Source organism: Antechinus flavipes, chromosome 3, assembly GCF_016432865.1.
Source record: "Antechinus flavipes isolate AdamAnt ecotype Samford, QLD, Australia chromosome 3, AdamAnt_v2, whole genome shotgun sequence".
Lineage (NCBI taxonomy): Eukaryota > Metazoa > Chordata > Mammalia > Dasyuromorphia > Dasyuridae > Antechinus > Antechinus flavipes.
In genome coordinates, this window is record NC_067400.1 from 323,292,675 (window position 1) to 323,318,882 (window position 26,208).

Consider the following 26,208-nt stretch of genomic DNA (forward strand, 5'->3'; position numbering starts at 1 on the left):
AGATAGGTAGACACAGACATACATACAGATAGGTAGGTAGGTAGGTAGGTAGGTAGACAGATAGACAAATTGACAGATAGGTAGATAGATAGATAAATAGACAGACAGACCAGATAGATAGACAGATAGATAGAGCATTTATTAATTGTTCATTATTTGTCAGGCCATTGTACTAAGTATCAAGGATACAAATACAAGCTAAAAAATAACAGAGTTTTTACCTCAAGTAGCTTATACTCTAATAATGAAGGATAGAAAATTGTGGGTAGGTGGAGGAAGACTACAAGGGAGGAGTTGAAAAGGGAAGAGTGACGAATGAAGAACAGAATTGAGAATGAAATGAGTGTGACTGATGCATCTCATGAAATGGTGGTCCGTGTCAGGGTCTCACCAACTGGAAGGCTCTTTGTGAGTCCAGAGCAGTAGTCTCTTATAGAAAGGGATACCCTCAGTCACAAATAACATATCTTTATATTTGTCAATTTGTTGGGTGTGAGGGAAAACTTGAGTTGTTTTGTTTTTACATTTGGCTTATTATTTCCATAAGTTTGGGAAAGTTTTGCTGATCTTCTGTTCTTTGCCTTTCATTTAATAAAAGCTAGAACCTATGGAATATAGTTCTAATATTCTGTTGACATATTTGACTAGCTTAGAGCTGTTATCTCATGGCTTGTTGTAGAGGGCAGAACTTTATTTGAAGCAAGGATACTTATAACAAAGTGTTAACTTAGTGGAATTGATGAGATGATGGTTCTCTAGTATACATATACTTAAGACTTAGCATAGTGATGTAATGGTTCTCCAGTTCGCACATAATCAGTATGATGTAATGGTATAATTACAATAAGGTATATAAGGGCTAAGAAGGACTGGAAGAGAGACATTCCATTTTTGACTATTTTCCTGGTGCCTTTCCTGCCTCCTGCACTAGATCAGGGCTGGTTCCGAGGATCTCCAGAAAGCTAGCCTGAAGATTACAGCTTGTCATGATAGGAAAGCACCAGTTTACTATACAGCAAAGGAGCATAAATAGTGGTTGGTCTCTTTCCTCATGCAAGATCCCTAGAAATCTTTTAAAATTTTTATTGATTACTGTATGAGGATGTATTCTGATGGAAGTGGATTTCTTCGAAAAAGAGAAGCTCTAACTCAGTTCCAATTGATCATTGATGGACAGAATCAGCTACACCTAGAGAAGGAACACTGGTAAATGAGTGTAAACTGTTTGCATTTTTGTTTTTCTTCCCAGGCCATTTTTACCTTCTGAATTCAATTCTCTCTGTGCAACAAGAGAACTGTTTGGTTCTGCACACACATATTGTATGTAGGATATACTATAACATATTTAACATGTATAGGATTGTTTGCCATCTAGGGGAGGGAGTGGAGAGAGGGAAGGGAAAAGTCGGAACAGAAGTAAGTGCAAGGGATAATGTAAAAAATTACCCATGCATATGTTCTATCAATAAAAAGTTATAATAAAAAAAGTTATTGATTTTTAATACACATTGCTTTATGAAGCATGTTGGGAGAGAAAAATAAGAGCAAAAGGGAGAAACCATGGGAGAGGGGAAAAAAAAAAAAACAGAAAAAGGAAATGAACATAGCATGTGTTGATTTACACTCAATCTCCATAGTTCTTTTCTGGATGCAGATGGCATTTTCTATCCAAAGTTCATTGGGATTGCTTTGGAAGGTTTCCAGAGTCTTATTCCTTTAAGAGTTACAGATATTACGATGCAAAAGGCCATTTATTCTCTCATATTGCCCAGATTTTCTATTTTCTGAATTTTTGTCATGTTTTGTCTCCTCCATAGTCAGAGACTGCTAATTGCTATTCATCCCCCCAGGGCTTGTTTCCTCTAATCATTGGCACCACTTCTGCTCACTTGCTTTCCCTTTTAACTTTCTCTCTGTCTGTCTCTCTCTCTCTGTTTTTTACTATCCCTCTTGCAGGACAGCTAAGTGGTAAAATGGATAGAGTGGAGCTGTGGAGGTTGCTGAGAGAAATAGCAACAATTTCAGATATGCAGACCATATGTGATGGAAGAAAATGAAGAATTTTAGAAGCCTTTTGATGAAGGTGAAAGAAGAAAGTATAAAAGCTGACTTGAAGTTTAATATCAAAAAACCCTAAGATTTTGGCAACTGGTCTTATCACTTCCTGTATAGCAGCCCCTTTAGTACTCCCCCAATTTGCACATAGCATTTTTAGGTTATGGTATCCAGAGTCTTTTGAGTATCACCCTGTCTTGAGCATTTTGAGCTAGTCTGAGGAGCTAGATTCTTAAAATCACTATTATTCACAAGCCCCTACTGCTATGTTCCACATTAACAGTCAACTAGATGTCATATTTTGAGACAATAAGAACAGTAAGAACAGATGGTATAAAACATTTTTTCAAATCTGGGCCGTGCTCTCACCTTATATGCACACAATCCTTGGAGAGTTTAAACTCCCTTTAAACTTAGTTTACATTAAACTTAAGTTTAAACTTAAAAGTAGAATGACAACATATCCAACATATAAAGGACTGCTTGCCATCTAGGGGAGGGGGTGGAGGGAGGGAGGGGGAAAAAAAATCGGAAAAGAAAGGAGTGCAAGGAATAATGTTGTCAATATAAAGTAATCATTAAATAAAAAATAAAAATTAAAAAATTAAAAAATAAAAAGTAGAATGACAGTGAGCTACAGATGCTAAGAATGCAAATGTGGCTAAGGATTATGGGTCTTTTGCTTCCTTCATGGAATCCTCATGAACTTTCCCCTTAGCTCTCAATTGACCTCCAAGGTCCCAAAATGGCGTTTTTCATTGGTAAAAGGAGTCATTATTCTGGAAGTTACCTCCACCCTTGAGATGCCTTTCTCCATCAAGGGGCAGAAACTTTCACCATCTTCAGCCTCCACTATTCCAGTGGAATCCGATTCCAACCAGGATGCGACCTTTAATCAGACTTTTGGATCTCTCACAGTCAAAAGGGCATTTCTTTCTTGGAATATTCTCACCTGAGGTCAGGAATAAATAAACAAAGAGCCCATACGGGGCTGCATCCTCTCCCCACCCTCAATACCAGCTAAAGTCGTCTCGTATCTGTCTAAGACACAAAAGAATACAACAAAGGAGCAGATTATCTCTTTTTGTGGGCCTATTCAGTTCCAGATCAGCAATTTCTGGCAAATTACAATCAGCCCCCTCATCCATACAGAGCTGGAAACAGACTACAAATTTCCATTTGGTGTTTAAATTTTAACCAGGAAGGAAATATCTGCCCATGTTCTAGTGACTGCTCTCTCCTCTAGGTTAGCCTATCCTTATTTCTAGGATGTTTTTATTTGTTCTTATTTATATTTGCTATATAAATATGTAAAAATATATTTATGTATTCATTATTTAGTCACTGTTGATATTCTTTGTTAGGATTTGTTTCGAAATATTGCTGTTGTTCAGTCATTTCAGTTATTTTCCAACTCTTCATGACCTCATTTTTAGGTTTCCTTGGCAAAGATACTGGATTAGTTTGTCATTTACTTCTCCAATTCATTTTACAGATGTGGACATCAAGGCAAACAGGATAAAATGACTTGTCCACATCATGCAACTAGTAAGTTTCTGAAGCCAGATTTGACATTCTCATGATTCCTGATTCCACTGGGCTACCTAGCTGTCCCCCTCCTCCCCCCCCCCTACCTTGAGCATAACATCTAGACAGGACACATATATCTTCATAATATTAGTTTATTAATTTGCTGAGAAGGCATATAGTAAGAACAGATGGCATAAAACATTTTCTCTTGTTCATATAGACCAAGATTCTTCCCTCTATTTTCAGTCATGTTTGAAGTAAGAATTTTCTTAGTGTTATCCTTAAACTTATCTTTTTTCCCTCCTTGCTCTTCTTTATTCCCTGTCATCCATGATTTCCTCCAGATGTTCAACTCTAGAATTGTATCATATTAATGAACTCCCTCCCAGGTTTAAATTTCTTTGAGTCTATATTAAGGGTTACACAAGTATAAGGAAAGGACAATCATCAATCATTATAACAGACCTGTGTTAGGGGAGCTACAAGTGTAAGGAGAGGTTAAGGACAATCATAAATCACGATAGCAAGAGATAGTTTGGTTAAAGTTGACATTAGTTTTTCTCTGAACAGCAAAAGGAGGTGGCTAGATGATAGGTTTTTTTTTCCTTTGGTAGGTTGGTTTTGCTTTTTTTTTTTTTTTTTTTTTAAATAATAGCCTTTTGTTTTTAAAATGTATGCAAAGATAGTTTTCAACATTCACTTGCAAATCTTTGCTCCAAATTTTCCTTCCTCCCCTCCCCTCCCTTAGATAGCAAGTAATCCAGTTTAGGATTGTACATTGCATGTACAGTTCTTCTGAACATATTTCCACAATCATCATGCTGCACAAGAAAATTAGATCAAAAAGGAAAAAAAAAAAAAAAAGAAAGAAAAAAAAAAAAAAAACCAAAAAAACCCTCAAAAAATACTGTATTGTAATCCACCCTCAGTTCCCACAGTCCTTTTTCTGGGTGTAGATGGTATAATGTCCGGGCTAGCTTTCTGGAAGTCCTACCCATGGGCCTTTGATCTCAGCAGGGTAGTCACCACGAAGTTGGTCAGGAATAGAGTCTAAAGTCTTTATTGTCTCCTTCACTGTTTGTTCACTCCGAATGCTTCACAATCTGTCCCAGTCTGACTGACTGTGTCCCCAGTTCTCTCAGCCATTAAATGCCCTTTTACAATTACATCATTATAGCATACTGAGTATATGCCAACTAGAGTGATTATATCATTATATCATACTAGATATATGTGAACTATAGAACCATTATCTCATCAATTCCACTGAGTCAACACTTTGTTGTATCTTTGTTTCACATATACTTCTCCAGAGTTCCGGCTCTCTACAAGATGGCCCTCTTCATCACTGAACAATTGGAATTAGTTTGAATCCTCTCATTGTTGAAGAGCCACATCCATCAGAATTGATCATCATATAGTCTTGATGTTGCCGTGTCTAATGATCTCCTGGTTCTGCTCATTTCACTCAGCATCAGTTCATGTAAGTCTCCCCAGACTTCTCTGAAATCTTCTTGTTGAATGTGTGTTACAGAACAATACTATTCTTATCACATTTATACACCATGACTTATTCAGTCATTTAGGTAAAAGTTTTAATGGAAGAATGAATTGTGGAGTCCTTGAACTAGTCCATATTGACCTACATTTCACTTTAAACAATATAGGCAGCTAAACAGGTATATGTATCAAATTTTTGTTGTTCCAACAGTTTTTCCACAGAATTTCAGAAATGTATCATTTCTGATTGATAAGAAATTAGCAAAATCTCCTAATAGTTTCTCAAGGCTCCTCATCTGTAACTTAATGCTAGTATAGTTCAGTACTCTTCATAAAATATAATCTTTTGATAATGATACAATCATATCCAAGTTAAATTCATTTTTAAACATTTGATTGTTTTTCCATAAGTTCTTCCCCTCCCCCTACTCAATAGTGTTTTATTTTTTCCAATTACATGTAAAGGTAGTTTTTAACATTCATTTTTGTAAGATTTCATGTTCCAAATTTTTCTTCCTCTCTCCTTTCCCTCCTTCCTCCCAAGTCAGCAAGCAATCTGATATAGGTTGTATTTGTAACATCACATTACACAGATTTCCACATTAGTCATATTGTGAAAGAAGAGTCAGAACAAAATGGGAAAATCATGAGAAAGGAAAAAAAAAGTGAAAACAGTTTGCTTCATCTGCATTCAGACTCCATAATTCTTTCTCTGGATATGGATAGCATTTTTTATCATGAGTCTTTTAGAATTATTTTGGATTGTTGTATTTCAGTGAAGAGCTAAGACTAGTATAGTTGATCATCCTATAACATTACAGTTACCATGTACAATGGTCTCCTGGTTCTGCTCACTTTACTCAGCATTAGTTCATGTGAGTTTTTCTAGGTTTCTCTGCAATCATCCTGTTGATCATTTCTTATAGCACAATAGTATTCCATTATATTCATGTACCACATCTTGTTCAGCCAATACCCAATTGATGGGCATCCCCACAATTTCTAATTCTTTACCCCTGCAAAAAGAGCTGCCTAAAAAATGTTATGTATGTGGGTACTTTTTCTTTTTTTATGATTTCTTTGGGATACAGACCTAGTAGTGGTATTGCTGGATCAAAAGGCTATGCCCTTTATAGCTCCTTGGGCATTGTTTCAAATTGTTCTCTAGAATGGTTGTATCAGTTTACAACTCCACCAATAATGCACTAGCTTTCCAATTTGCCCACATCTTCTCCAATATGTATCATGTTCTTTTTCTGTCATATGGATATGAGGTGATATTTCAAAGTTGTTTTAATTTACCTTTCTCTAATCAATGGTGATTTAGAGCATTTTTTTTTCATAGTTTTAATTTCTTCATCTGAAAACTGCCTGTTCATATCCTTTGACTATCATTTGGGAATCCATTAACTTCTTAAAGTGAGTTGCTTTCACAAATATAGTTATTGGGGCAATGTGACACATAAAAAGAGGAGTGTCTTTTTCTAGCATCAGAGATTCTAGATTAAAATTTCATACCTGTACTATTTTTGTGACTTTGGCAAGTCACTGGGTCTCAGTTTCAAGGAGCATAGCCCCTCATAGTACAGAGAGTGCTAGCTATGTACTCCAGAAAGGCATTTGTCCTTAGAGCTCAACAAAGGGAGACAACACGAAAGGAGAATTTTTTCACAAAGGAAGAAAAGGATTTCTGGTCCTTCCATGCTTTTGTTTTATAGAGGGTGGAAAATGGACTTTGGCTCATTCCATTTTGCATCTGCTGCTCTATCTGGTTTTAACTCCATGGAATAAGATTCCTTGCTCGAAGTACTCCCAAATCCACCTTCCCTCCCCTTTTCTATTTGTTCTATTTCTCATTTTCTTTGTTTCCCTCATTAGATTGTAAGCTCCTTCAATCTGGAATTATGCCCAAAAAATTATCAAATTTTGCATACCCTTTGATCCAGCAGTGTTTCTATTGGGCTTATATCCCAAAAAAATACTAAAGAAGGGAAAGGGACCTGTATGTGCCAAAATGTTTGTAGCAGCCCTATTTGTAGTGGCTAGAAACTGGAAAATGAAAGGATGCCCATCAATTGGAGAATGGCTGGGTAAATTGTGGTATATGAATGTTATGGAATATTATTGTTCTGTAAGAAATAACCAGCAGGATGAATACAGAGAGGACTGGCGAGACTTACATGAACTGATGCTAAGTGAAATGAGCAGAACCAGGAGATCATTATACACTTCGACAACGATATTGTATGAGGACATATTTTGATGGAAGTGGATTTCTTTGACAAAGAGACCTAACTAAGTTTCAATTGATAAATGACGGACATAAGCAGCTACACCCAAAGAAGGATGACTGGGAAACAAATGTAAACTATCTGCATTTTTGTTTTTCTTCCCGGGTTATTTATACCTTCTGAATCCAATTCTCCCTATGCAACAAGAGAACTGTTTGGTTCTGCAAACATATATTGTATCTAGGATATACTGCAACATATCCAACATATAAAGGACTGCTTGCCATCTAGGGGAGAGGGTGGAGGGAGGGAGGGGGAAAAAAAATCGGAAAAGAAAGGAGTGCAAGGAATAATGTTGTCAATATAAAGTAATCATTAAATAAAAAATTAAAAATTAAAAAAAAAAAAAGATTGTAAGCTCCTTGAGGGTAGGGACGGTATTTTTATTATGTCCCCAGTGCTTAGCATACTGCTTAGCCCATAATAGGTGCTTGATAAATGTTTATTGGATTGCATAATGACAGGATTTGGGAAGTACCCTTTTGCCATAAATATGTATGGCAATACATGTTGCAATATATGTTTGCCTTATTAATTTTGAACTAGAAATTTGATCTCATCCTACCAAGGATTCTTGTATATACAAGGTGAGAATGTATCTCCAGTTTGGAGGGAGTGTTTTGGGCCAATTGCTCTTACTATACTATCTTAATAATACTTTTGCTAAAGGTTAATTGAAGCTACTGGCTGATCATCAATGAGAAGTACACTGGTTAGGGTTTATGAGCCATAGTCCTAGAAATCTGAGCACTTTATTTTTTTATTTTTATTAATAGCTTTTTATTTACAAGTTATATGCATGGGTAATTTTATAGCATTGACAATTGCCAAATCTTTTGTTCCAATTTTTCCCATCCTTCCCCCTATCCCCCCCCCAAGATGGCAGAATGATCAATACATGTTAAATATGTTAAAGTATAAATTAAATACAAAATAAGTATACATGTCCAAACCATTATTTTGCTGTACAAAAAGAATCAGGCTCTGAAATAGTGTACAATTAGCCTGTGAGCACTTCATTCTTATCCCTAAAATTCTAAGATTATCATTCATCAACTGATGATTGATAAATGGCAGACCCAACTATTGAGTGGGTCTCAAAGAGGATTATACATAAGAAAAATAATATTGCAAGACTTTAGAATACTGACCAATGCAGTAACTAATCAAAACTTCAAAGTTAAAACCATTTCCAGTCATATAAAAAAAAATGCTTTAAAGCACTATTGATTAGAGAAATGCAAATTAAGACAACTCTGAGATACCATTACATACCTCTCAGATTGGTTAAGATGACAGAAAAAGATAATGATAAATGTTGGAGGGCGTGTGTGAAAACTGAGACACTTAAGACATTGTTGGTGAAATTGTGAATTGATCCAACCTTTCTAGAACTCAATATGAAATTATGCCCAAAGAGTATAAAACTGCATATACCCTTTGATCCAGCAGGGTCTTACTGGGTCTATGTCTCAAAGAAATCACAAAATGTTTGTGGCAGCCCTTTTTGTAATGGCAAGGAACTGGAATGAGTGGATGTCCATCAGTTGGAGAATGGCTGAATAAGTTATGGTATGTGAATGTTATGGAAGATTATTGTTCTGTAAGAAATGACCAGCAGGATGATGTCAGAGAGGCTTGGAGAGACTTACATGAACTCATGCTGAGTGAAATGAGCAGGACCAGGAGATCATTGTACATGGCAACATCAATATTATAGGATGATCAATTCTGATGAAAGTGACTCTTTCCAACAATGAGATGATTCAGGCCAATTCCAATAGACTTGTGATGGGGAGAGCCATCTGCACCCAGAGAGAGGACTATGGGGACTGAATGTGGATGAAATCATAGTATTTTCACTTTTTTTGTTGTTGCTTGCCTTTTGTTTTCTTTTTTCTTTTTTTTTTGATCTGATTTTTCTTGTGCAGTATGGTAATTGTGGAAATATGTATAGAAGAATTACACATGTTTAAGATATATTGAACTTCTTGCTATCTAAGGAATGGGGTAGAGGGAAGGGAGGAAGAAAAAATTTGGAATACAAGGTTTTGCAGAGTGAATGTTGAAACTAACTATGCATATATTTTGAAAATAAAAAACTTAAAAATGGATATTTCAGAGGGACTAATAGTGAAATATGCTTCTTGTCTCTTGACAGAGAAATAGCAAATTCTAGATATGGATCCAATTTCAGATATGATCAATATGTTCATTTGTTTTGTTTTACTATAATTATTTGTTATGGGAGAGGAGATTTCCATGTGGAAGAGAATCACTGGGAAGCAAGACTGATTTGAAACAAGACAAATACATTAATACAGCATTAAAAATTAAGGAAAGAAAACAAAGCTGAACACCATTTAATTATAATGATCAATCTTGGTCCCTGGAAAAAAGTGTGAGGAAAGGCAACTCCTTCTTTTAATGGAGTGAGTGGTGGCCCTGAGCTCTGGGTGTGAAATGTGAAATGCTACAAACACTATTAGGTGGATCAGTGGGTCCATTGATTGCTTAGCTTTTTTGTCCTCTTCTTCCAAGGAAAGACTCACTGAAAAGCAAAGGGGTAATATAAAAACAAAATGCCTCAAGACTTAAAAAAAAAATTTAATGCAGTTGAACAAGATATGTTATGTGAATATTAAGGAAATGGTTTCAAAGAAAACTGAGACTACTTGTATGAACTAGTAAATTAAACTAAAGTAAGCAAAAACAGGAGAGAAATATTTACTATGACAACAATACTTTAAAAATTTTTTTGATGAAACATAAGAATTTTTATAAATGCAATAATCAACCATGATTCCAGAACAGCAATGATGAATTGACAGAGAAGTGAAAGACTAATATGCAAAATGGAAAATCTATCTTTGAACATGGCCAGCATGGAAATTTATTTTGCTTTACTGTGAATATTTATTAAAGGGTTTTTTTTTTTCCCCCCAGTGGGGAAGGTAGGAAAGGAGGGAAGGAAGAGAAAATAAATGTTTGACAAATGAGGGAAGTAAACTTTTATTTAAAATTATTAATGTTTAAAAGAATTGCACAAGTTTAACCTATATCAGATTGCTTGTTCTCTTAGGGAGGCAGAAAGTAAATGAGAGAAGGGAAAAATTTGTAATCCATAGTCTTACAAAAATGAAAATTGAAAACTTCTCTCTATTTGTGTTCGGAAAAATAAAATGCTGTTGAGAAAAAAAAAAAGTTGTTGGTAGGACAGATTCAGCAAAATTAAAAGACAGAGAAGGGAAGGATGGTAAGAAAACAGGAGCAGTGAGTATAGATGAATCTTTCTAGGAGTTTGGCAATGAAAAACTGAAAAGATATAGGTTGAAGCTTGAGAGGATGCTTGAGAAGAAATAAAAGTTTTTAGTAACCAGGCCTGGGATGTATTTAGTAATAAGACCTGTCTACCTAGGCAAAGGTAGAGTGAATTCAGAGATTTGAGAAACATTGTTGGAGGAGGAACAGTATTAATCTATAAGGCAACTTCAAGAAGACAAGATTAGGATCAAGTAGAGAAATTAGCCTGGTTGAGAAGGACCACTTCTTCCTCAGAGACCACTGTGAAAAAGAAAACAGGTGGGGCAGCTGGGTGGTGCAGTGGATAGAGCACCAGCCCTGAAGTCAGGAGAACCTGAGTACAAATCTGGTCTCAGACACTTAACCCTTCCTAGCTGTGTGACCCTGGGCAAGTCACTTAATCCCAACTGCTTCAAGTAAAATGTAGGGAGGTTTTGAAGTTCAGCATAGGGGAGATAATAGACCTCATGAATGTGAGAAATAACTCATTTGAACCCCCTATTTGACTCCAGTCAGTATTAATCAATTTGATATGATTCTATAGGAGTAGCGATTATAAGTTTTGTACATTAGATCCCAGAGATATGAGCCATGGATCCTAAGTTCACTTGCTTAATCTTAGAAGGCTAACTAGAGACCCTCCACCCTGTTTTTCTTTGTCATGGTGATCCTGCTCAGTGTGGTGGAGGTGACTCAACTATGTGGAAAATCCTATAATTTATTTTTGGAATTCTGGAGCATCCTCTCTTATCTAACATGAGCAGGTGACCATCTTATGATCATCTTGTGACTACTTAGTCAGATGCCCCATGTTTCACTTACTCCCTGATAATTTGCGTCCCTCAAGAGAAAGGTCTGTCATCCAATGAGATTCTGTATTTTACCCTGCCTCTTTTGCCTATTTTGGTATCAAATTCTATAAATACAAGGTCCTGGAAGAAGGGGGCATCTCAGATCATGAGGAAGATCTGAATGAAGTCCATTTCATTATAGGACCATGGGCCCTTTAATAAGGTAACACTGGCTTTATTGTAGGTGGGACAATTTTAATCCTCTTAATGTAGGCGTGTGTAGAAGTAGAAGACTTATTTAGTCTGATGAGAAAAGGGAATGGAACTTCGAAAAGAGATTTTGAACAATCACTTGGGAGAGATAAGTCAATCAGGGAAGAGTAAATTAATTACTATGGAGCAGTAATTTAGATCAAATAACATGAATTTGCAGAGGACCTCAGCAACATAATTCTAATTTCAATCTATATTAAGCAGCTTGGAAGCAAAAAAAAAAAAAAGGTGCATAGTGGCAATGATCCAAGATTAACAGTGGTCAGGGAGTGAATAAGTTTAGAACAAGGGGTAAGGGACTTTAATGTGAAAACCCATGTCCAGTTGAACTGATTAGTTCCAAAAAAAATGCAAATGAATAAAGTGAAAACAGACTTAGGGGTGTTGGAATCAGTCACAGAATTGTAGAATTGGAATTTGAATGGATTTCAATATCCATCTAATTTAATCCATTCCTTAAAAGAATCCCCAAATTAACACAATTTTAAGGGTTTTTCCCCCTCTTTTAGGGGGAAGGAAAGCAATTAGGGTTAAGTGACTTATCCAGGGTCATGCAGTGTCTTCGATTGCATCTGAACTCAGGTCTTTTGACTCCAGGACCAGTGTTCTATCTACTCTATCACCCAGGATATATAGTTTCTACTTGAAGTCCTCTAAGAAGTAGCTAACCACCTCCTCTTAAAGTAGCACATTCTACTTTTGCAAGGCTAAATCTGCCTCTTTGTAACTTTGACTCTATTAGCATCATTATTCCTGGTCTTCTGCAGTAAAGCTGAACAAGTCCCTGATAATAGTCCCTTCAAATGCTTTAACATACAACTGTCACATCCCCACTGATTCTTCTCTTCTCTAGGGTAAATATTCCCAGTTTCTTCAACCAGTGCTCATATAACATTCTCTCAGAGCCCTTTCTCATTCTGGTTGTCCTCTGTAAATTCTAATACAGTTCACTCCCTGACCACTGTTAATAAAGGTCACCTGTGGTATGGGGATTAAAATTGTCCCATCTACAATAAAAGACTAAGTCAGAGTTCTGAGCCAGTTACTTTATTAAGTCTCCTTATGGTCTTTTCTAATAAAGTGGATCTCAGATTTTCCTTTCTTCTGTTCATATCCTTTGAAATCCCTCATTCCCACACTGGAATTTGTCCCAAATCGTTTTCTTTAGCAACTCAATTATGACCTACTCATATTTCTTATTCTGAGACTAGGTTGTTTAAACTTTTTGTTTTGTTTGAGTATTTTGTGTTATTGCAGATACTCTTCAATGTCTTTTGTTGTTTTTTAAAAATGTTTTTATTTGCTTTGTTGGGTATTTCTCAGTTATGTTAAAAATATTAAACATCCATTTAAAAAATGTTGAGTTTCAAATTTTCTCCATCCCTTGAGAAAGCAAGAAATATAGATTATACACATAAAGTCATATTCCATATTAGCCATGTTGCAAAAGAAAACAAAAAAAAATCGCAAAAAGAAAAATCGAAATAAAAAGGTGTTTCAATCTGCAAAGTTCATAAATTCTCTTTGGATTTAGATAGCACTTTTTTTTTTTTAATTTATCATGTGTCCTTTGGAATTATATTGGATCATTATCTGATCAGAACAGCTAAATCTAATATCCTTTGAGTTCTTGTTTTTATTGGCATATATCATGTAGTTTCTGATAAATATTTTTTTCTGTTTGGTTAGTAAGATTAAATCTTTCACTTTTGAACCTATTACTATATTTTATTTATATTTCACCTTTCTTTCCAAAAACACAACTCTTCTTAAAGAAAGCCTTCTCTTGGAATAAAGACTAACAAAGGAAGAGAAAAAAATTAGTTCATTTGAACTACTCAGCAAGCTAATAAAGTCTAATATGCAATGTTCCACATCAACAAATCAATTCAAATAATACTCTTCTACAAAGAGAAATACATTTTTCAGTTCTTCAGGTTCCAAGCTTGATAACTTTATTAGCACAACATTCAATTTCATACATGTATGCTTCTTTGTTCTGTTTACTGTTTTCCTCTGAAGAAGACTCCCCTTTTCTGATACATATTCCTACACTTTTCAGATTCCTTTATACTGTTTTTTTTTAATGACAGTAAAACTCAAAGATTTGACCCAATCATTACTCAGAATATAATTAATCTCTCTTTATGTTTGTATTTTTTGCTCATCATTCTTTTACTTGAAGGTCCCACGGTATTTATCAGATGGGGAGATGGCCTTCGAATTAGGAAAATGTGAGTTCAAAACCCATCTCTGGTACATACTTGCTGTGTAGACACAAGTTATTTAACTACTCAGTGTACCAAGCAACTCTAAGGTTTTAAGTTGCTGAGCAGATGATAATCTGCATTGGTAGAGAACTCTAATAATGAAGTCACAGGTCTAGTCTAGAAAACAGTTTGCAAAAGGTATTTATTATATCTGCTTTTTTACATTTATGATTTCTTTGTTCCAACACATGAAAAAAAATGTTCAAATGTTTGTTTTTACAATTTTTATAACGAATACTGAGAAATGTGTATAACTTTCCCTTCCCATTAAGAATTATCCTGTAGGCCATAGTCAAACATATCCAACTCAGCTCTATATTTTCATTCTTTCGTTAAAAAAAAAATCAAATCAATCCATTAACAAACATTTATTAATCACCCACTATGTGAGAAATACTGTGCTAGGCCATAGGAATTCAAAAATGAAAGTTCTTGCTCTCAACCAACTTAACATTCTGTAAAGGAAACATACACTAATTGTATCACATATACAAGATAACTAAAAAGTAATTAGGGAGGGAGTTAATAACAATTAGGGCATAGAAATTAGTCAACATTTATTAAATGCCTATTATGTGCCAGGCACTGTTAAGCACTGAAGATACAAAATGAAGCAAAAGATACTTCTTGCCCTCAGAGAGCTTACAATCTAATTTGAACACAACATGCCCAGAAAAAAAAATACAAAACAGGATTTATATAGGCAACTAGGTATTGCAATGACAGAGTACTGGATCTGGAGTCAGGAAGACATTTTCACAAGTTCAAATTTGACCTCAGACACTGACAGGCTGTGTGACCTTGTACAAGTCACTTAACTGTTTGCCTCAGTATCTTTGCCACAAAAACTCCCAAATGGGATCACAGTTAGAAACAATTGCACAACAACAAAAGCTTTATATAGGATAAATAGGAAATAATTGACAGAAGGGAGGCACTGGAAGGTTACAGAAGCTTCCTGTAGGGTTGTAGTTGGGACTTAAAAAAAAGTAAGCTGGACCAAAAAGAGAGTGTTCCAGGCACACGGACAGCCAGAGAGAACTCTAGAAGCTGAAGGGGAAAAAAGGTTCATGTAGAAAAGATCATTTGAGCTATGCTTAAAAGGAAACTAGGGATACTAAGATAAAAGGAATGCATAAATCCAGCTTTTTGAATCCCATCCTTAGTTTTATTTAAACTAATATGAACTTCCCTTTGATTACCTGCCCAAACCCAAATTTATTGGGTTTTAGTTCTTAAAAACCTTTCCCATGTCAAATTGCAGGACATAATACTCCAGTCTTCCCCCTCCCACCAAGGTATTTATTCTATTTCAATGTCAATTTGTGACACCTCTTTTCAAAAAGTCGCTTGTAGGAGTCTATAGAATTCATTCCCAAGAATATATGCTGGGGGTGACTGCCTTTCTCTTTTATCACCTCTTTTACTGCCATCACTGCACTACCCCTTTCAGCTTTCCTGATACACAAGTTTCCACAGCAGGACCTACTCTTAGAGGAGCCGCCATTCACTAAGATCACTTCCTTTCTACTCCCACCTCCACATTTCACTCTTTCCGCTGCCCAATTTTCCAGTGTTATTCTGTTCACTGTACTTCACACTGATTCATAAATATATCACTATTTTTTGCAATGGAGTATCCTCTATTATTTATATACAACAATTTACTCATTTTCCAATTCCTTGTCACCCTTAGTATCCAGTTCTTCACCACTAAAAAAAGCTGCTGTTTTTGTAACTGTGGGTCCTTTTTCCGATTCCTTCATACTACTGCTGGGCCAAAGGGTATGCACTTTACTTTTGGGGCATCATTCCAAAATGCTTTCTCAACTGTGGAGACCAATTCACAGCTCCACCACAAGTATATTAACGACTAATTTTATTTTTTTTTTATTTTTCAAAATACATGCAAAGATAGTTTTCAACAGAATGTGACTTTTTCTAGAGTAGTCTCAACATCTGTCCGGAAATCTTTACAATTCTGATATGTAAGGGGGAACTCAAGTTGCTTTAATTTGCATTTCATCCCAGTTAACTTGGACCTTTTTTCATATGGCAGAACAGCTAGATGACCCAGCAGATGGAATGCCAGGCCTGAAGGCAGGAAAACATCTTTGTAAATTCAAATCTGGCCTCAGTTAGTTGTGTGATCCTGGGCCAGTCATAACTTTATTTTCAGTTTCCTTATATGAGCTGAAGAAAGAAATGGGAAATCATTCCAATATCCTAAATGGAGTCCCAGTAACCCAAATAGGATCCCAAAGAGGACAAGACTAAAATGACCAAATAATTTGTTGCACTTCTTCCTTCGAAAATTGCCTATTCCTTTTGCTAGGAAGGCTTAAAAGAAATAATTTATATTACAGAGGGTAGGAATGGATGAGGTATCTTCTCAAGAAAACAAGTTTTCTGAAAGCACTAGAAAACAGCAAGCATATAAGAAAGTATCCAAGATAAAAGGGCCTAATTAACAATAGAATAATAATGTCATGGAGGCAGAAGGCAGAATATAGGTACAATACAGTTATAGATGACAACTGTTCCAACAGTTGTGTTGCTTTGTTGTTCCCAGTTTGGGGATAACTGAAAAGGCGGCATTATCATGACAGAGCAAAAAGGATTTCTAATGTCCCATCTAGTCAAGCCCACACTACATTTTTCCTCTCAGATTTGATGGTACTCAATAGTCATTTTCCCATTTTTATTTCACTTGATAATGGAATGTATTTCTATCACTATCTCCATAGCAATAATCAGTTCAAACTGAGTCTTAGTATGTTTGCAAATTCTTTACATTTTTGTAATCTTCACAAAGGAAATTCTTTATTGTATGCCAGTCCAGGGTAACTTATTTTCTCATATAGAAATGCAGAGGACCAAAGGCATGAAAAAATCCCACTAAATGTATATAGTTAGTTATCTAGCTTATTATTCTACTATGTAAATGCTGATATCTCAAAATATTTTCACCCTTCTCACTCTGGTAGCTAACAAGCAACATAGAAAAGATATAAGCTGTCCTGCAACAAATCAAAACCCTGGCTCTTCCCAGCCAGTTACAGCCTTACCTGGCCAGTCCATCCCCACCCCCCAATTTTTAAAAAAGTGATGAGGGGAGGAGGGGGACAGGAATTTGACATGACCTCCAAAGGTCCTTCTAAACTTACATGGCATGCGCATCAAATGAGAAAATGTATACAACAGGGTTTTCTTTACACTACACTTTCTAAATATCTCAAAAGTCAAATATAAAAGTAATATATAAAAAGTGCTAGACACACTGCTGAGCAAAACAAACAGAACCAGAAATACATTGTACACAATAACAGCAAGATTGTGTGATAATCCAACTATGAAAACCTTAGTTCTTCTCATGGTTCCGTGATCCAAAGTAATCCCAACCAGACTTTGGACACTGCATCCAGAAAAAAGAACTATGGAGAAAAGATGTAAATCAACATATGATATGTTCATGTTTTTCTGTATTTTTTTTTCCTCTCCCATGATTTTTCCTTTTGTTCTGAATTTTTCTCTCCCAACAGGATTCATAAAGCAATGTGTTTAAAAATAAATAAATTAAAAAAAGTTATAGACACTATTGAATAAATTCCTCAAACCAAGTATACCCATGATATTGGATAAGAGTATGGAAAATGGCAGCTTGAGATATTTGATAATATTTAGCAAAGAAGGATTATATGCCCAGTATGCCACATAGTTAGGTGTGCCAGGCCTGGAATGAGGAAGACTCACAAATTAAGTTTAATTCAAGCCTCAAGTTACTAGCTGTGTGATCCTGGGCAAATAACTTAACCTTGTTTGTCTCAGTTTCCTCATCTGTAAACACGCTAGAGAAGGAAATGGCAAACCGCTCTAGTGTCTTTACCAAGAAAACTCCAAATGAAGTCACAAAGAATTAACACATTTGAACTACTAAATCTGACATTGTGTCTGTTTTGTAATAAATAAATCTAGGCATTTAAATAGGAAGTTGATCTTTAATGACTTATCCATTCTAAATAGATTCCATTTGGCAGTAAGGGTAGGCAACCTAAGAGATGAATATGGCTATTTCTTAAATTTTACATAACATTTACAGAAAGCATATAATAACACAAATATATAGTCTTTGATTTGACAAACACATATACTATTCTTTATTCCCAGACTCCTTCCTAGCATTATGAAAAAATTCAACACTCTCTAGAAAACTCTGGATTGGAAAACTGTAAAACTGTATGGAAAGTCCTTTGGAAAGCAAGAGTAATATAGAGAAATTGATTTTGAAGGCAGAATCTAGGGCAAGTCTGGCCTACTTAAACAGATACCAATAATCCTAGTGAAACAGATTTCTCTGAGTTTTCCACAAAAAAATTAAGACACTTCTGGGTGTACACTTTTGGGAAGGCCAATTCAATTACCTGTATCTTCTATTCATAATAATTAGACCTTTCTTTATGACATTTAATTAACACATCACCTGTATTAGGTTAACAAAGTCTTTCAAGTGGAGAGACAGGGATTATATTTACTTTGAAGAAGACAACTAGGTTCTGCTGGCATCTCATATAGACTTAGAGCAATGATAGAAAAAGATATAGAAATAAGATAAGAGTATCAAAGAAATAATATTTCAAGGTTTTCCTTGGGCCAGTCTTCTGTTAATAGAAGATCAAAACTTTCTTGCTATTCTACCTCTCCTGCATCTTAAGTCCCACCATGCTAGAAGTTAAAAATAAACTTCTGTGGAATAGCCAAGGAATTTAATCAAAATTTATAATATTGTTTTCACAGGCAATTGTTTCAAGTTTTAAATAATCAATTTACAAAATGAATTCCAATTCTATGTAATCAAAATGTAAACTACTTCATAAACATCTATTTGGAATATAAGCAGGAGTAATCTAGTGTAGACCGATTTGATTCTAATTTTTAATGCTATCGACTAAACCACTTAACTACCTTAAGGCAAATAAAATGAATTTGTGTCAGGATTAGGGTTAATAGGCTTTAATTTGGTTGACTTAAAAAAAAAAAAAACACTTTAATAAGTTTGAGCTACTTTTCAAATCAACATACATATCATCAAGTATAAATGCTAATTGGACAAAAATTTCCATTTATAAAATTTCTCAAGTTCCCCTAACAATGAGGGGGGGGGAAAAATCAACCTTTGGACATTGAACAGTCATTTTAAGTTTTTGTTATGCTAACAATGGTAAACGATAACAGAGATTAAATGAAGCCACTTAAAACATGATCTTAACAGGTAGACAATAAGCACATTTTTTCTCAAATTTTTAATCTTTCATGTAAAAATCACAACAGAATGTGTTTTATAACAAATAGGAAAGACACTTGGTGTCTTTCAATCAATATTATCCTAGCACTAAAGTTCTTGATTCTATGACATTGTCTTAGCAGCTTAAAAAAAAAAAAAAAACCATAAAAATTTTTTTCAAAGTAGCAATTTCAACAGAAACTCGAGCTTCCAAAATCAAACTGACTACCTGATAAAATAATAACAATAAAAAAAAATTACTTTGTAGGTTTATTTTAAACAATCAGAAACCTAGATGTTAAGCTGATTCTTAGGGAAAACCAACAAAAACAACATAGAGCAAAGGATATCTTGTTAACCAATCTAGTTGCCAATCTATCTGAATTTTATTTGTTCAGCTACACAGTGCCCTCTCCGTTATGGTTAATCTATTTAGCCTCACTTTAACTCTTGGACTATTTTTGCTTCAAAGTTGTAGCTGCTTTCCTTCTCAGGACCCCATTTTCAGTTTTCCAAAAATTAGATTTTTCTTTCCCTGGATTAACACTGATTTTGATTCATTCTAGAAAAACAAATTTTAATGTACTTTTACAAACTTAATTAGGAAGATGAGTTGTAATTTATATTATTTAATGATAAGAAATGACTACCTTTTAAGTGCTTCTTTAAACATATTTTGGAAAGTAGCAAGGAGACAGGGAATGTCAATACCTTCATCCTTTCACTATCAAGACCTATCTTCATTTTTTTAAATGACTGAGAACAGAAAAGTTTTTGTTTTATTTTTGTTGAGATGGAATGAATAAACAAATGAGTATTAACCACATTGTGTGTGTGTGCGTGTTTAAGTTCCAATATTTATTTTTAAAGATTTCATGGAGATCGTCTAAAGCACCTCCAAGTCAATGGCACCCCCCTTTCCATCTCAATGTACTCTGGTTACTGTCCACAAAGAAAACCAATTTTTTTGTTGAATGCCAGAAGTTTGAAAAGTTTTACACCAGCACCTTCTCTTACCTTTTCTTGTAATCAGATTTCTGACAGGGAAACTATAGATAATAGGTACACCTGCAAAACAAATCGCACTAAAAAGCACTTACCAATAGGAGTAGTATTGAATATACAAGCATTAAAATTGTTTCTTACTCCTTTATTCCTTACCCCTCCCCAATAATTATTTTGCAGCTTGATGAAACATCTGAAAAATACTTTTTTGAGTATTACTAGGCCGTAGAGAATGTGTGTTTTTGGAAGAGTTGCATGCCTTTCCTCTCTTATTAGCTGAAATTTTCTTTTGGATCAGAGGAGAAGGCTGCCAGTTTTCATCTTTTGAATTTCTTCGAGGTTTTGAAAGCTCCGTTTCAGGTTGTTTTTTGCAGTTCTTTTCCTTGGAATGTCTTCTCCAGTCATTTGGGGAGTCATCCGGATGTGAGGAGACTTTAGTGCGCAAAGGATATGCATCTGGGGACCCCTTCTGCCGATTCAGTTTCATCTGCTCTTTATCCACCTCTCTCTGAAGCTCTAAGGCCAATAACCTATCTTGTTCTTCTTGCTTGTGCCTTTCAAAGAGCAAGTGTTCCAAGTCTATCAGTTTCTGTGCAATGTTACTGTCTGTCTCTTCTTGTTCTGAAGAAGTTCCCATACAGAGTTTCCTTCTCTTAGTTGAGCTACTTGAATCACTGACTACTCCAGAAGGAAATTCCTCATCTTTCCTTTTGGGAATTTCTTTATCAATTAGCATACTCCTATCTTCATTTTCTGTATCAACAGCGTTGTTTTTGGTTATTTCTGCCAGATTAGATAAAGTGTATCCATTCTCTGGCTTTCCAGGACTTTTGGCTACAGCCTCACCAGAAGTCAGAAATCTGGTTTGCACTTCATGATTTGTACAAAAAAGTTCATTATTTGGATTACTAATCTGTGATTTAGTTTCTTTCTCAAGACAGTCTTCTTCTACACTAAAGGCACTTAAATGAGGCATAGGTGAATCTATAATTGAACCCTTTGCAACTCTGCTCTGACTCTCGAGGAAAGCTTGTGGAGACAATGTTGGCATATCTTCATCATCATCATCTTCTTGCCACACAGGATTTTTCACATTGTTGCTGCTAACATCCTACAGGGAAAAAAAGAAAGAGAAAATAATATTCAGCCATACCAGCAAAAAGTAAAGTATTAGCCTAATGCACTGAATATTATGATAATGCTCTTATGAGACAATGATTAAAAAATTTAAAAAGTCAAGTTCAGACCAAAACAACTAAAGATAAAAAATCACTTATGCATTAAGGAATTAAACAAAATTTTGAGAAATCAGTTATTTGTCCAAACATAACTTGATCAACAGCAGCCCAAACAATTTATTCCATAACTTTTTATACAAGTATTATGAAAAAGGAATTTTTTCTTTTAAAGACACAAAGAAGTTTCCTCTAATAGTACTTTTTCCTTGGAAAGAAAAGTGATTTTTAATATTTCATTCTGAATGGGATATCACTACTTCATTTTTGCTACTATTAAAACTAATGTTTAATACCCAATTTTCAATCTTCAAATTATTACTTACATTCAACATACTTCACAGTGTCAGGACTTTCTATCTCTCCCTGTCCACTTTGTGGAGCCTATAGGTTGAAGCAAACAGAGCTAAGCACTAAGACCACAGCTTACTGCAAAAAAGAAACTTTTGACTTATTGAGAACTTAATTCACAATCAAGATCTGGGTGCTGTTGCCCTGAATTTATTCTTTTTTCCTTTTGAGACCCTATGGGTTTCCTGGCTTGTTCTAAACTATTGCATTTATATATTCCCAGACTCATAAACTGCTCAACTAGGCCCTAAGAATTTTGTCTTCTTAACTATTTCAAATGTCCTCATCAATGGCTAATTGACAAATTGGGGGAAATTTTTTTTTAAAAACAATTTTAAGAGAAACATTCTATGTTTTTATTCAAATACTCTGCCCAAAATCTTCTAAAGAAGCTAAACAATTAATAACCTGTGTTATAAGAATTTCCTTGTCACCAAAATACCTTAGGTAGAGAATTCCATTTATCCTCTGCTGCAAATTCAGGTTGAGATGTTTGTATGGAGGCAAACTGGGGCTTTGGCGACAAATACCTTTAAAAGAAAATGTATATTAAAACTGAACTGTTTTAAAAGAAAGACACTCAATACTTCCTCCCTACTTTGCCCACCTCTAAAGAGATCTAGATCTCTAGAAAATGTACCAGACTAAATCTTAAAAGGAAAATCCAAAAAAATACACAGCATTTTTTTTTTTTTGACTCAAGGAAACAAAGAGGGCTAGGACACTATAAGGACATGATACATAAGTCATTACTTTGAAGGAAGAGAATTTGGAATATTATATTCCAGAAGGCAAAGGATAAAGATATCATTTTACAACCAAGAACATCAACCAGCAAAACCCAGTATAATCAAAGGAAAAATGCATCTTAAATGAAATAGAGGACTTCCATGCATTCCTGATGAAAAACCAGAGTTGTATAAAAATTTTGAAATGCAAATACAAAAGTAAAAAGAAACATAAAAAGTTAAATACAAATAATCTTCCAGGACCAAACATGGGCAAAGCATTTACATTCTAATATGGAAAAATAGTTCATATCCCTTGGAACCCTATTATCAGGAATCTGCAGAAGGACAGGAAGTGATCCTATTAGGCTTAGATGATAACAAAAGAATGGAACAGAGTGTGGGATGTGATGAGGGGATACAAGAAAGTTAAGTCTATACAAACAAGAAGTATGGGATGAGCAGCTGACATGTGAGTATCTTTCTCACTTGTCAAAGAAGGGGAATTAGAGGGAGGACAGATTAAGGAAGTGCTAAGTCCTAATCAAAACAAACTCTTAACTAAGGATATACAAAAATATTTATAACTCTTTTTGAAATAGTATAGAATAGGAATCCAGCTGAATGGGTTGTGATATATGAATGTGATGGATCATTAGAAATGATAAAAAGGATGGATTTAGAAACACTGTAAAGACTTATCTAGGGGAGTGAAGTCTATACAACTATACAGTTCCAACAATAAGGTAACAACCAACAAGTCTGAAAGATGTAGAGACTCTGACCAGTGTAATGACTAAAAATGATTTCAAAAGACTAATGGTAAAGCAGGCTATTCACCTTCTGATAGCACTGTATATAAATATATGTATGTGAATACCTGTATCTATTATACCCACAAATATCTGTAGTTTTAAAACCATCTTTAAATTATTTGTAACAGATATTTTTCTTTCAATTCTCACTGGATATGGGTGGGAGAGAAAGAAAATGAATTTCAGTATATTATATCAAGAAAAAAATTTAAAACCAGCTTATACTATTAAAGACTGTGGGGCAGCTAAATGGTTTAGTGGATAGAGCACTGGCCCTATGTCAAGAAGATATGAATTCAAATCCACCCTCAAACACTTAATAACAGTGTGACTCTGGACTTAACCCCAACTGCCTTGTCAAAAAGAATGTATTCCATCTTCCCATAATCATTCTCAAAAATATAGTAGTAACTTCCCAAACCTTGTTATTATGATAGGATACCCTTACTGATTACGTCATTTTACTTTTAACTATGGGATCAAAGGCCCAGATTCTATCTTCACTTTAGCAGAAACCACTAGCTAATTATACTTTTGAGCTAGGCTGAATGAGTTCATTTTAGAGGATAATGGCTGCCAGAAAATTTAGTTTGCTTAATTTTACTGCAGTCAGGGTGTAAAGACTCTTTTGAACAATGATGTCAACTTCAAATAGAAACTGATTTTTGAGGGCTGATCAGCCAGTTGTTTTTCGGTCACTTCCAACATTTCATGACCCAAATTAAACTTTTCTTGGCAAAGGAAATGGTTTGCCATTTCCTTCTCCAGCTCATTTTATAAATGAGAAAACTGAAGTGAATAGAGTTAAGTAAGTTGCTCCAGCCACTTAGTTAAGTGCCTGAAACTGGGTTTGAACTCAGGAAGATGAATCTTTTCAATTTGATTCCAGGTCTGGCACACTGGCCACTGGAACATTTAGTTATTCATATTTAGGTGGGCTGCACACTGACTTAGAAAACCATTAAATTAACAGTATCCATCTTGTATTATAGGATTTTTGTAGCCTACAAGTCTTATACCTTTACTTTAGAACAGTAACTTTAAAATATAGGCTACTCCTGGCCAATAAAGTCATCAGTCAAAAATGCAAGGACAGAAGGTATTGGATATCATAAAACAATAATAAAAATTATAGAAACCAAGTACAATTTATAAAAGTTAAAAAATATGTATATTATCTGAAATTACATTTTTTAACACTAAAATCTCTGTTCATTATAAATCAATCCTGGACTACTTAGAGAATTATAATAGAGTCCTTGCATCAAATTTTGGCTAGCATTGTTACGAACAGGAATTTTAAATCTTTTTTTTGGATCATGGATCTTTCTGAAGTCAGCTGAAGCCTATGCATTTCGTAGGCTAGTTTTCCCATGGACTCAGAATGTTTTTAAATATATAGAATAAAACACATATGATTACAAAGAAAACCAATTATAATGAAACAGCAATCAAAATATTCTCAAATATTTATTTAATGTTTATGAATTATTTAAATATTTTTAAAAGGCCCCAGGTGAAAAACCTTTGGTAGAAATAAAAAAGCACATTACACAACAATAGAAATATAGCAGTTCCTTAAATACTTAACACAGGCATAATTACTTACTTTTGAATACTTCCAAAGACATTTAAGTTGTTTGTCTTCTTTTGTGATTTGTTGGTGACTGGTGACGATTGCTTGGTATTTGAAGGAGAGCTAAAGAAACTTCTCTCACTCAGTTTGTTCTTGAGCAAAAGAAATATTCAGGAAATACCAGAAGCTGTTATATGATTATATTTATATATAAAACTCTATTTTTACAATTAAGAATTTATAAGAAAATTCTAGTATGAGTTGAGCTTCATTTTACTCCCCATTGGAAAATTTAAGGAAATTAATAATGGAAAGGAAAACAGTATGGCTTAGTAGATGGAGACTAAGCTTTGGAGTAAGGAAAAACTGAATTCAAGTCCTTCCTCTCAGTGGCTAAAACACCTCAATACAACTTAAGTTCTAAAGGAGTCAATCTAGGCTGCCATAATCAGTTCCTAACCAGATATCCCGAAATTAAATCACATCTAATAAAAAACATAAACATTATTTTCAAGCACTACTTAAATTATAAAGATACACCTTTAAAAGCACTTTTAAACATCACAAGTACATAGTCATCTAAAAATGATATATAAATGACAATTTATAACTTAATAATTAAAAAATCTTCCCTATCTCAGAACTCTTCAGTGGGGTAACTGACCTTTAGGAACTATTGAGAAAGGTATTCAATAGCAAGAGTTTCATTATTATAGGTAGCTAGGTGTTGCAATGGATAGAGTACCAGCTCTGGAGTCAGATGGACCCGATTTGAATTTTGCCTTAAATCCAGACATTTGACACTAGCTGTGTGACCTTCGGTGAGTCACCTAACCCCTACTTCTTCATCCACTCCCCCAAATTATAGGAACATGAACTTATGTTTCTCTAAAGGCAATTCAAGAATAAATAGATGCAAAGATAGTCTACACTTACAACTGTGTAAATAAAAGGCATTATCCTGCATAGAATACAAAAATTTTTTCCCCCTAAAAGTTAAACATATGAGTGCTTAATTGTCAGACACAAGACCCCTTTTGTAGCTTTATGGAAAGTATACTTTGTAGTTTGAGTTTTTATTAGTTGTTTTAAGACAAAATTTATTAATAAAAAAGTGAAAAGTAGTCTATAAATTCCAACCTTTCATATATTCAATGAAAAAGTGATCTTTAAGTTCAAATTACCAAGTGCATATATTCATGGT

At 34.6% G+C, this 26,208-nt stretch overlaps 1 protein-coding gene across 2 annotated transcripts in view; it reads right to left on the minus strand.

Annotated features, from left to right (window-relative positions):
* Nucleotides 1-14,136: 14,136 nt before the first annotated feature.
* The window catches only part of RNF168 (ring finger protein 168), a 38,178-nt gene continuing 26,106 nt past the window's right edge, over nt 14,137-26,208 (minus strand). For both annotated transcript variants that reach the window (XM_051985533.1, XM_051985532.1), the window contains exons 5-7: nt 25,038-25,156; nt 22,328-22,415; nt 14,137-21,410 (exon numbers count right to left, since the gene is read on the minus strand). In XM_051985533.1, the coding sequence (XP_051841493.1) occupies nt 20,469-21,410; nt 22,328-22,415; nt 25,038-25,156 (1,149 nt within the window). In that variant the 3' untranslated portion in view covers nt 14,137-20,468. The remainder of the gene's footprint in view (nt 21,411-22,327; nt 22,416-25,037; nt 25,157-26,208) is intronic.